Source organism: Astatotilapia calliptera, chromosome 6, assembly GCF_964374335.1.
Source record: "Astatotilapia calliptera chromosome 6, fAstCal68.1, whole genome shotgun sequence".
In the NCBI taxonomy this organism is placed as follows: domain Eukaryota; kingdom Metazoa; phylum Chordata; class Actinopteri; order Cichliformes; family Cichlidae; genus Astatotilapia; species Astatotilapia calliptera.
The window spans coordinates 1145001-1157454 of NC_137427.1; the positions used below are offsets into that span (position 1 = coordinate 1145001).

The 12454-nt window shown below is 47.9% G+C and overlaps 1 protein-coding gene across 2 annotated transcripts in view; it reads right to left on the reverse strand.

Annotated features, from left to right (window-relative positions):
* Positions 1 to 12191, reverse strand: part of LOC113023458 (striatin-like) — a 34546-nt gene extending 22355 nt beyond the window's left edge. Inside the window, exon 1 of one of the 2 annotated variants that reach the window (XM_026169468.2) lies at positions 11809 to 12191. In XM_026169468.2, coding sequence (XP_026025253.1) covers positions 11809 to 12027 — 219 coding nt within the window. In that variant the 5' untranslated portion in view covers positions 12028 to 12191. The remainder of the gene's footprint in view (positions 1 to 11808) is intronic. The other variant, XM_026169467.2, reaches the window with a different exon arrangement.
* Positions 12192 to 12454: the final 263 nt, after the last annotated feature.

The following is a 12454-nucleotide window of genomic DNA, read 5'->3' on the forward strand; positions in this document are numbered from 1 at the left end:
TTCAGAGCCTTAAATCTGCATCTGAGCAGCAGGGGCGACACCTCTGGATGTAACACAGACTGTGATTGGACGGTGAGCCGGGTAAACTCTTTCCTGACCAGTTTATGTCTCAGTCGCTGGTTTCAAGTCTGACTGAATAAAATCTGATGCTTAAAGCAGAGACGCAGAGACCTGCTAATCTGCAACATCCAATCAAAGCCCTAGAATATCTCACACCAAACCTGGAGCTCCGCCTTCTCGGATGCTCAGCAGACATGTTATTGGTCACATGATGTCATTAAAAATGCTCCAAAAGGCTCCAACAGCACTAACACGGTCCAGGGTTCCAGCCAGCAGCTACAGCCGCCTGTGTCACCATCCACCTGTCAGTCAAAGAGGCCACGCCCCCTAATAATGCAACCTTTAATACTTAATAGAATTTAAACAGGTGAGTTATAAACAGGTGTCACGACGGCTGAAATGATGGACAGAGACAAACAGTTTGTGTATCAGGCGGCGAACACTGAGCCAAAAACAGCCGACGGCGATGGCGGTCCCTGCATTTCCTCGTTTCTCAGCACAGTTACGTTCTTGGAAGCAACAGCAGAGCGAGAGATTGAAATCCATCTGAAAACTGGTTTTGGATTTGCCGCAGAGAGAATGTGAGCTGCAAGAATCGAGTTTTCAGCCTCCGTGTGACAGAAAGGTCACACAGCTATCGACACTCTGTGGCCCGTTTAACCTCCATCAGCAGCGGCTCAAACACGCCGACTGAATGACTCTCAGCCCTCCTCCCTCGCTGCAGGGGCATTAAGCAAACACAGCGTTCTGGGACTGGGGACGAGGGGGATTTCCCTCGCTTAAATCTGGAGCACTGAGGGGATTATTCCTCCAGGAGACGAGGAGGGAGGGTGGAGGAGAGGAAAGCTGCCGAGTGAGGGGGGGGGGTTCCTGGGTCAGAGCAAAGAAATGATGATGATGATGATGATGCTGTAAGCAGCCAATAAAAAAGCGTGTGCGTTCTGGCCCAGAAGCTCTCATTTAGTCCCACCTCGCACTAAAATCAGCTCTTTCCTTTACAGACGTGCGCTTCCATAAACCCTCCCCGCGTTACCCATCACCTCAGGCTGAAACTTTCTGCCGCTGAAAACGCCACGTCCAGATATCCAGTCTTCACTGTGCTGAGCTAACAGAAGAGACTCCGCTACGTTTCTCAAACACAGACTGGAAACATTCAGATGTTTGTAGCAGGACGACGCGGGATGGGTATCGTTTAGGTTTTATCTGATACCGGTGCCAAATCGGTACTTTTGAAACGGTGCCGGTGCTCAAACCGGTGCTTAAAGAATGGAGAACACAAACTTGTCCAAAAATCTCTCATGTTCAGCTGTTTTTTGTAAAAAGATAACAATGTTAGCCTTTTCTCCAGCTATGGGGCATATATGGTATCACTCTTGGCTGGAAGCAGTGCTTAAACAATGGAAAAAACACAAACTTTGTCCAAAAACCTCTCATGTTTAACTGTTTTCCACTTTTTCTTTGGTCATTTTAGCCTTTTTGGCCAGGGTGAAGGGAGTATCTGCCATCAAACAAGAAGACAGCCGCATGTAGCTATGATGATGTTTGCTAGTTCACCTTACCTGCATTAATGTAATAACGTGGTTAGCCTACTCAACGTAAATTACACACGAACAACATGAAGCTACTCATGCAGAGAAGAACGGCTGCTGCTGCATCATCATCCTCATCATTTCTGCTACACTGGCAGGGCTAGGGGCCAGGACTCTCCTCTTTGGGGTTTTTGGGGGATGTTGCATAACAGGCAACCCACCCGCAGTAGATGCGCTCGGTGTGAGGTCTCGCAGCAAGCCATCAAATACGGCGCATTTCTGGGCTTTTTAAAAAAACGCTATGCGTCGCCAGGTGTTTCATCGGATTTGAGGTGTTGCCTCCTTTGACAGTATCACAGTATCAGCTTAAAGCACTTGTTGCTGCTGAGTTTGCATCTTTTGCTGTGAAGTACAGCCAGACTTTTGACCGCTTCGCCTTGGACATTTTTAATCTGTAGCTCTGCTTTAACAGAACGTACGTACCTGGCCCCGCCTACTATCCTCGGAAACGTAAAATGATTGGCTAGAAGTGTATCACAGCTCAGGAAAAAAAAGCACCGAAAAAAAGCACCGAAATGTGCGCTGCTTTTCGGTCTGGTTACTACCGTTTATGTCAGAACCGGTGCCATCATGGCACCGGACACCGGTACCCATCCCTAAGGAGGACGCGGGGAGGCGGGGAAAGCAAAGCCTCCTCCTGTTGTCAGTCCAACCCTCCTTCATTTCCTGTAACGATCTTCCTGTCGTCTCATTTCTGTTTTGCACAAAGATTTGCGGCAAACTGGAGCAGCCCACGCCGCTGGCGTCATCGCCATAACACCAAACTCCACGAGTGATTTTACAAAGGAGGCGAGGAGCTGGATGGAAGCTGGGAGGAGAAGAGTGGGGGGAAAAATGAGACGGATGAAGAAGATCTCTGATATGATGCCAGAGGAGACGAGATCAAGCAAGAGGCAGAAAGCGAGGCGGGGGTGGGTGGGGGGGGGCGGGAAAAACGCTGTGACGAGGCCCACTCGCCGCTTTCCCTCAGGGAACGTCAACCGCAGACGTGCCGCTCTGGAGCCGACCAGACTTTAATTAGAACAACATAAACCCTCGAAGAGGAGGAGGAGGAGGAAGGCTGAGCAGAACAAAGAGGAGAGTCTGAACATCTAGAACGCCGAGCAGCTCCCCGTCTCGTCTAGTTTCTGTTGTCCTTCATTAGGAAACGCAAACTTTCCTTTGTGGAATCTGGGAATCGGCTAACACACCCGCATGATCCCGCGTGACCCGCTCGACCTGCGTGACCCCGCCCTCACAATTTCATCTTTTTTTGTTTTTGAAGATTTCCAAAATCAAATGTGAGTTAAGGCTAGTTTGATTTCCTCTCCTGCAGCACCGTCTCTAACACAGGAAGAGCAACAGCGAAGCTTTATCACTCCACACTCCTCCTGAGGCCTGAAGCCCGTCGTTGCTCCGGTTTTCGCTTTATTTGCTCCTCTCGGTTCAGCGACGCTCCCTCGCCATCGACCCGCTCGGATCTCCATCCCTGACCCGCTGAGCCCTGCAGTAATGACGCTCCTCGTGTTTTTATCTAACAATCACGGCGAGCTCGCTCTGCCTAATGTTGCAGCAGCCATCATGTCAAAACGTATGTAAATAATATGTGTTGCTTGGCAACCTGTCATACTATCATTTTCTTTGGTGTCAAAATAACAACCTCTGTGATTCGAGGCACCAATGGTTGTAATTTTTCACCCCACATGCCCCAAAATCCACTCTGTGATGAATCCACGCGCCCAGCAGGTGTGGGACAGATTCATCTCTTCTTCTGTCATACAGGATGCTCCAGTGTCTCCTGTGCCAGAGGAGGAAACAAAGCCCTGCAGCTCCTCTTTTTTAGTATTCGGAGACCTGCACAGATCTTATTGTGACAGCTGCTTCCTGAGCTAAACCGACTCTTCCACTGCAGCTGAAGTTGGATTCAGTGCAGTTCACTGTGTTATCACACTGAACTCACTTCCCTGTCTCAGTGGAGAGAAGTCGAAATATCCCAGCAACACCCAAACGCATCACGAGAAGGCTCCAGTTTATCTGACCTCTGACCCTCTGTGATCTGATCGGATGATTCCTACTTCAGACTTCCCAAACAGTGTGTCTGGTGCTGTAAGCATGTCAGGCTGAGGGCGCCCCTGTCCGCAGAGATTTTGGCTAAAGGCCCGTTTAAACAGAGCCTGGTCACAGCGCTGAGGCGTGGCTTGGGCCGACATTCGCCAACGCCCGCAAAACAAGCAGGTGTACATGCCATTCCTCATATGGCAGCTTCACATGAACGCACTGAGCTGCAGGAATCCAGGCCGGGGAGCGTTTTTGTTGTCGCACAAAGAGACGGAGGAAGTGTTGTTGTCGAAGCTCATCTGTGCTAAAGGCAGAGGACGGTCCGGCTCGGCGTTGCATAACACGCTTAGCTGCTCTTCTTCTCATGCTGCATTATTTAGACACAAAGCACAGAGATGCCGCTCTGGCTGACGAACCTTCCCACCGTGTGTGCAGCTTTGATTAGTTTTTATCAAGTGAGCAAAACCGTCGGGCCAATCAGAGCTCTGTCCCGCAGCGTCACTGAGACAGGGACTGTGTGAGTGTCACGTTCCCGTGGCAGCGTGCTCGCTCAGATTTGAAGTTTCATTTTTCGCTGTAGAAAGACGTTTTCTTCCCACGCAGAGCGCACAGCGGACGCTGATGTTTGTGTCACTTTTTTACAGAATCAAACTCAAAGTAATGCGAGTACTTCCACGCTTTAAACGCTGCGTGGTCGTACGCTCGCCATCACTCCGTGTTATCCATTGATCTGCACACGCTCAGATGTCATTGTCATGAGACACTCTTACAATCAAAATCACGGATTGGTAACGCAGCGTGCTTACGGGAAAGTAACAGTAATCTAATTACTTCTTTGCAATAGTAATCCCTTACTTTACTCGTTACTTGAAAAAGTAATCGGATTACAGTAATGCATTACTGCTCATCTCTGTTTACAAGTAGAGACGGACCGATCCGATATTACGTATCGGTATCGGTCCGATACTGACGTAAATTACTGGATCGGATATCGGAGAGAAATAAAAAATGTAATCGATCGATCACAAAAGCACCTCACAAAACTACGACACGGCGTAACTCAGCTCATAACCTCAGCACGTCGCAGCAGTGTGGTCACGTGACAGAGCGGCTGTGTGTGTTTGTAGCCTCGCTACCAAACCGGCATTTCATCTCCGAGGAAGTGATCCCAGAGAAGTAAAGCAAGTGTGTAAGTTCCTCTCTGAATGTTTGTAAAGCATTCCAGCGTTAAGCTTAACAAGCGATATATGGAGCGACTGCCTCTCTCCTGTTTCTACTTCAATCATGAAACTGATCAATGATCAGCTGATCGGCTCTCTTGTTTGTTTTTGGCCCACTTTGCACCAGAAAGAGGAAACCAGCGGCTGAACAACAGCAGCACGTTTAAGCTTGATCAGCTGTTGTTAGAATTTATTTATTATTACTTTCTACTCGAGGATCTTTTTCTACAGCTGACGCTGGTAACTGTGCAGGGGCGGATCTAGCAAAGTTTAGCCAGGGGGGCCGATAGGGCATTAACAGGGAAAAGGGGGCACAAAGACATACTTTTCTTTCTTATTCTCATTTAAAATGTCGAGCTTTTAATAAATAATTATCTGACACCCAAAGTTTTAATCTGATGTAAAATGTATAGAAGTCAATTACTGTATATAGTGACTATTAAGTATAATATACCCTAGTAAGCTATAGTACTTTTTCCTTTGGGAACCATCTGTGCAGTCTGCAGCTCTGTTGAAGAAAGATGTTGAATCTATTTAATTATTGTGGAAAAATAATTGATTTCCGTGCATTTTATTTTAAACACATTAAATTACAGTTGATTACGTCGATTAAGCATCACAAGGCGGAGGGTGGGGGTGGTTCCCTTTTTTTTTTTTTGCTGGGAGTTGGCGACCCTATTAGTTAGTGGAAATACTAAACAACCTAAGTGCTCTTTAAAACACCAGAACAGGGAGGATGCTGCAGGTTTAAGTTTCTTAGATTGATCAGTTTTGCTGAATTATGAAATATTTGGGGTGCAGTGTGCTTTTTGCATACAGGTATAACTGAGTAGCTTTAGTTTAGTTTAGTTTGTTAAACTTGAGTATGAACTCATACAAAATGCAGCAAGAAATTTAAAAATTGTGTTATTGATTAAAAAAAATGAACTATATCGGAATCTGCAGATTTCCATATTATCGGTATCAGGCATAAAAAAGTGGTATTGTGCCATCTCTATTTACAAGTAACGAAAGGGTGGAGAACAAGTTTGGGGAAGAGCAGGAAGAGACTCCAGAATTGGGAAAGCCTCGGGATCCGTCAGGAAAACCGGACAGCACGACCGGGATACCTGCCTGCTGCCACCATAACCCGACGGCGGATGGATGAAGTTACCGAGCACTGCGCTGTTGCTCTTGGCCCTCATGCGTTCATCGTGCTGCAGCTTGTTGGCAGGTGTTGCTGCTGAGGATGGTCCGTGTGGAGGGACACGCTCTTTCCCTCCTGCTGTGCCAGACGTCTGTTTGTTTTGTCCGTCTGTCGTTCATTGTGATTCGTGCACGCAGCAACGATTATGAATATTTTTCAGTCGTGTTGATTTCAGAACTCGTTAGCTGTGCAGCCCATCGCTCGGCCTCAGCTTTAATATTATTTGTTACAAATACAAGATTTCTGTTTGTGCCCCGCTTGTTCACTTTGAAGCAGAATCAAGTCTCAGCGTGGAGAGTTAAACTTCACCTGCTGCTGTCTCATCCAGAATAATGCTGCCGTCAGCTCAGAGTTACAGCTCTACCACCTGTTAATAAGTCCGAGTACAGTCGGCTGAATAAATCAGTGTTTTTGAACCTTCACACGTCTACATTACAGCGCGTTACTGCACAGCAGGCTGCAGGTTCACCAACGCTCTCTGAAGAAGCGCATCTTGGTTTTGTTGGAGGCAGCAGCAGATCAAGCAGGCTGACTGCGTCCACACTAGGGTTGCCAACTCCCTGAAAGATAAATAAGGGACACCTCGTGGCCAGGGCCGGGCGACCCAGTTGTCTTCACCCTTCCCAGTGTGGTGAATTTTCTAGCTCTTTTTTTGTGTGTGAAATTATTTTTTTAACCCTTTGACTTGAATTTGATTTAAGTAGATGCATATTCTATTCTTTGTGATATGAACACATGTGAAACAAATGATCATTTAGCCATTTATTTTTTAGCTCAAAATGACAACATTAACACAGTAAAACAGGTCTCTTTCTTAAACAGAAGCCTGTCATGCTTAACTTTAGAGAATATAAGTAAATCTTTCTTTAAAAGAACTCTGTCCTGCTTAACTTAAAATAATAGAAAACAACAGAAAGAAAAATATTCTTGTAACAGTGCACATTTAGTGCATTTAGTACAATCGGCTTCAGTTGAAATATTATTTCAGCTTTTCTGATGCTAATCAGCTGCTCCTGTTTGTAAACCCGCTTGTTCCCATGATTACGCATCTTAACTCATCATCATTATTCATCTATGTATTACTTTTATGTATTAGTCATCTATTTGTTGTAATCATCCATCCTTGCAGTTGTTTATTACACAAAATAAATTATATTATCACACTTCTGGCCACATAGCGCTGATATTCACTGCACATGCCCATATTAACCTTAACCAGAGGGTTTAAACAACAAACCAGTGTTTACATACCATATCTGCTTCTGCCGTGGCCTGGTGGACAAGAAATTGGTAAAGGGTTCCCCGAGCTTTCAGGCCCCTCATGTTCTTCATGTGCCCACCACTAGAAGCATGCCTATGGAAAAAGTGCTCCGGCACACAGTGCAGTGCGCTTTATAGGTGTTACCATGCATTTTCCCAGCCAGGTGTTTCCCTTTCCCAGTCCTCCCTGTACTTTTGCAGCCTTTTTTCCTTTCTCTGAGCGAACAAACATTGCTGCTCTAATGCTGGGCTCACACTGTGCGGTTTTTGGCCCATTTTGAGACGATTTTTGAGTCATGCGACCAATTTGGTGATCGGACCGATTTTGGCCTTCATCGTGCGTCGTGTAGTATACGTGGGGTAACGAGAAGCGATTAACACCTCACGACCAGCTCCCGATCATCAATCGCTCGTGAGGTTCTCACCACAGCCGCTCACACTGCTCACGCGCAAACACGTAAACGTCGGTGAAAAAGACGGAGCAGCACGGCTGTGCAGCGTGTGATCTGGACACAAGCGATGGAGGCACAACTTGTAGAACTTTGGAAAGCTCATCCGAGCCTTTTCGATGTGGCAAACTTCCCCCTGCTCACGCATGACTTCTTCTTCGTGTCATAAAAAAACCTTTTTATTTTATCTGAAGGTGTAATCGAGCAACAGTAACGTCCACACAGGCCGTCAGCTGCACAATTACCCAGAATTCTCGTGGTCTCCCCTGATCTAGGGTCTCGGTAAGACATTTTTATAAAACAGCACAGAGGGAAGAATAAAACTGGCTGCCGGTAACATCACAAGATTGGTTCGAATATTTCTGACAGAGACGACCTGGAGTTTAAAAAAAAACAAAGAAAAAAACAACTTCCTGTTTCCTGTCAGTGGGATGAAGCTGAGCTTCATTCAGAGGAACGAAGAAAACGTTCACGCCAGGTTTTGGCTGCACCTGAAAACATCTGAGACGAGCTCGTTGATCTGTGAACTGCTTAAACCGGAACTTTTTAAAGATTTTACGAAGTTTTCAGGCTAAAGGAATCAAATGTGGCCTCTCTGACTGACAGGTGGCTGTGAGAGGGGGCGTGGCCTCTCGGACTGACAGGTGGCTGTGAGAGGGGGCGTGGCCTCTCCGACCGACAGGTGGCTGTGAGAGGGGGCGTGGCCTCTCCGACCGACAGGTGGCTGTGAGAGGGGGCGTGGCCTCTCCGACCGACAGGTGGCTGTGAGAGGGGGCGTGGCCTCTCCGACCGACAGGTGGCTGTGAGAGGGGGCGTGGCCTCTCTGACTGACAGGTGGTGGCTGTGAGAGGGGGCGTGGCCTCTCCGACCGACAGGTGGCTGTGAGAGGGGGCGTGGCCTCTCCGACCGACAGGTGGCTGTGAGAGGGGGCGTGGCCTCTCCGACTGATAGGTGGTGGCTGTGAGAGAGGGCGTGGCCTCTCCGACTGACCGGTGGTGGCTGTGAGAGGGGGCGTGGCCTCTCCGACCGACAGGTGGCTGTGAGAGGGGGCGTGGCCTCTCCGACTGATCGGTGGCTGCTAGCTGTCCTGAAACAGACCTCTGGACGGTGTTTGCAGACGCCATCTTTGATGACCGCTCCTGCCTAACTGGTCTTTACTGGTGTCGTGAACTCACACACGAGAAACGGGGAATCAGACTTGGTCGCTCAGAGCTTCCAGCCCTGTCTCTTTGTTTGTGGACAATAGACTGTGAGTAATCTCTCCTGTTCTTGTGTGCCAGCTTCCTCTTCCTCCTCTTCCTCTCCCCTGCGGAGGATTACCTCAGAGGAAGTGACACTCACGCTCCGTCTCAGCCCGTGATGACATGCAGCCCGTCTGCACCAGAACAGATGGATTTACGGCTCAAATTGGTCTCCGGCCTCGTCGGCCAGCCAGCGCCGTCCCGCTCCAATCGTCACCCCCCTCCAACCCCCTCCAGGTCTTTATCATCAAAGCCACTCAGACAGCTGAGAGACACAAAGAGACGCCTGCTATCTGATTGTGCCGGGGAGGGGGGGGGGGGGGGGTTAAATGGTGCACCAGCTGAGCCGCCACACAGGAAGTGATTCCTTTACGGGCTGGCTGTCAGTGAAGCTCGGCCGACGATGACTCGAGCTTATGTAAGACATGAGCGTGAAGCGTCCCACGCGCCGTGAGATCGTCTGACTCACTGCCCGGCATCCTTCACAGGAGGAAACGCTCACCTGCACCACACATGCACAGCAGGGATCGATACACTCTGATTTTATAACGCTGCAACAAAACATCTGCTGGAAGTGCAAACGAAGAGATTTCAGCCATTAAATATGATGCCATCGATCGTTTTGGCGTTTGTTATTTCATCAGAAGCATCAGAGTCACCCCTGCACCGAGGAATTCACCCCAGAAACAGGAAATGAAAACTTTACTCCAACAGAACAAAAGTTAGAGATGCGTTCTTCTTCTACTACTTGTGCGTCCATTACAGTAAACATAAATTACAACCAAAAATACCAAGGTGAGCGCACAGTCATGTAAACAGGTCATGTAAACAAGTAGCAGATCGGCGCTTACAGTCAAAGGACCACGAGCTCCTCTACGACGTAACGTAGAGTCAGCGTCTGTCCATCCTCCACAGGGATGAGACTGATTGATGAGGTCACGCAGGAAACATCACTGCAGGTTATCCCTCCTACAGAAGGGGCTACATGCTGGGTCGTTGCATCAACCATTCATTTCTTTCAAATTTATACTTTGCATGAAGGCGGGCCCTGATATCATTCAGCACTGTGACCATGACGGTGCTCAGCGAGGACAGGTGGGACTGACCCAAGACACACGAGGCACTCGCTGGGAGGCAGCCGACCTTTGCGCCGTTACGATTGTTGGATCTGATCTGTGAGCAGTGAAAGCAGGAAGCCTTACAGGAGGCTTCTTTTCACCTCCACGTCTGCAGACACAGCTCTGACCTCGCTGGTCCTACAGGGAGTGGAGGACATCTCTGAGTCTGGATTCAAAACTTCACCCCTGACTGAGTGAAAAGAAGGACTGTGCTAATGACGCTAACCCAACTGGTTTTGTAGGATGACTCTCAGAAACAAGCAAAGAGCTGAGCGTCACAGGCTACGTTTGTCTGTTATTAAAAACATGTTTAGTGTCAGTGATCCGGAATAATGGGAGGTATATGAGCCATTTTATTTTCCACAGGATAATAAACTGAAGAGGCAGTGGACACCAATAATCTGCCGCCTGTCGCTAAGTGGCTCAAACTTTAATTAAAAGGGATGTTTGTTTTTTTGTTTGTGTTTAAATTGTCAAAATAAACTAAATCTGTCATCAGAAAGCAGCGCTATGATGTTCTGACTCTGCTCTTCAACTCCTGCAGCACGGACACTACTGAACATTTTAAAGTGAAAATGTTTTTGTTGCCTTTTAAATGCTTTGACTCACTTTGCCACTGCAGATATGTTGAATTCATTTTTGAACATGACCTCTGACTGTACGTATGCAGACCTCCCTCTTTTAAAGCAGGATAAAGAGCCCTGCATGCTGTCCCACGGAGGCTCTGCTCCACACTGAGAGGAAAACACCGGCAGGGTCTCGGTTTAAGGTTGCAGCTTTTAAATCTGCACACAAACGTTTCGTGACTGGACGGGATCACGCAGCGTGCACGCGCCCATTATCGGTATGCATCCATTATCGGACACGTTTAACTGAACACACACTGATCTTTGTGGGACAAAGCCCTCCTGGGGCGGTTTGGGAAACTAACCGATTCCGGTAACCAACCAAAAAACAACAACCCACAAACAAAAGCAAGCACGGCTCTACGTGCACGTTTGCCCCGCTCAGGTAAACCTGGCACGTCTCAGGTGACCTGGCTGCGGACACACGTAAGCTTGCATGACAGGTAGCTGCTCACACCCACACAGAGCCGGCTGGAATGACTGAAATGTCACCCGCAGCTAGCCTGCTTAGCAGAGAGCGCAGCGAATACAGCATAAGGCGAAACTGCCATTTAAATATTACGCAATTCTCGCACATCCCGCTTGACATTGGGAAACGAACAGTAAAACCAGTACCGAGCACCGCATCTAGAAACAGTGGAATCAGAGCGTGAATTCGGCGATAACACGATTAGAGAAGAAGCGCTTACAAACACATAACATTATGTTACTTAATGAATGTGCGTCATTCTGCGTATTGAGCCCCGTGCGCGACAAGGCACATGCAAACTGCACCTAGCCTCCAAAAAGTTAAAAACATTACACAAAAACATACGTTTTATTGGCTTAAACCTATGCCGAATTAAACGAAAAACACTTTCTATCAAAGTAAACTACAACTTTTACTTTACTCTGACGATGTATTCACCGATAATCGATTTTAAGAACAATTTCCACATTCTCCAATGGACTTCGGTACAGCGCCTCTCCGTTCTGCTAGCAACCTCAACAATGAAACCCCTTGCGACCGAGAGGCTGCTTACCTGCAGCTCGGCCCGCTCCACCTCCCACTGGGCCCTCTCCACCTCGAAGCGGGCCCACTCATGCTGGAGAAAGTGTAAAATCCCCGGGATGCTGTACTGAGCCCGGGCCGCCTCTCCGCCGCCGTCCCCGGGCTGCGGAGCTTTAACGTTCCCCGCGCCGGGTAAGCCCGAGCTGCCGCTGGTGTTAAAGAAGACACCGGGGCCCGCCTGCTCATCCATGGCTGGACCGTGAGCGATGCGGGGCGGCTTCAGTCCGGTGCTGACTCCCGCTTCAGTGAAATATCCTCCGCAGGAAAATGCGGTCCATCAACCGAGCAACTCCTGCTCGAGCCAGCTGTCAAAGCGGCGGAGAGTCGAGCTGCCGGAACGAACGCAGCAACCACATCCTGTCCGGATTTTCAAAATATAATAGCTGAAGCGCTCTTATTATTATTGTTGTTTTATTTATTAAAATAAACATTAAGTAAAAAATAAATAAACAGATCTGAATTCTGTTTGAATGTATTGGATGTATTTATTATTTTCCTGTTGATTTCAATATCAATTTAAATAGTAAGCATCCCCCATTCATAAACTGCTGTTAACTTTAGACTGGCCCAATATAAATAGACTCAAACGACAAAGATAATAATAATAATAATAATAA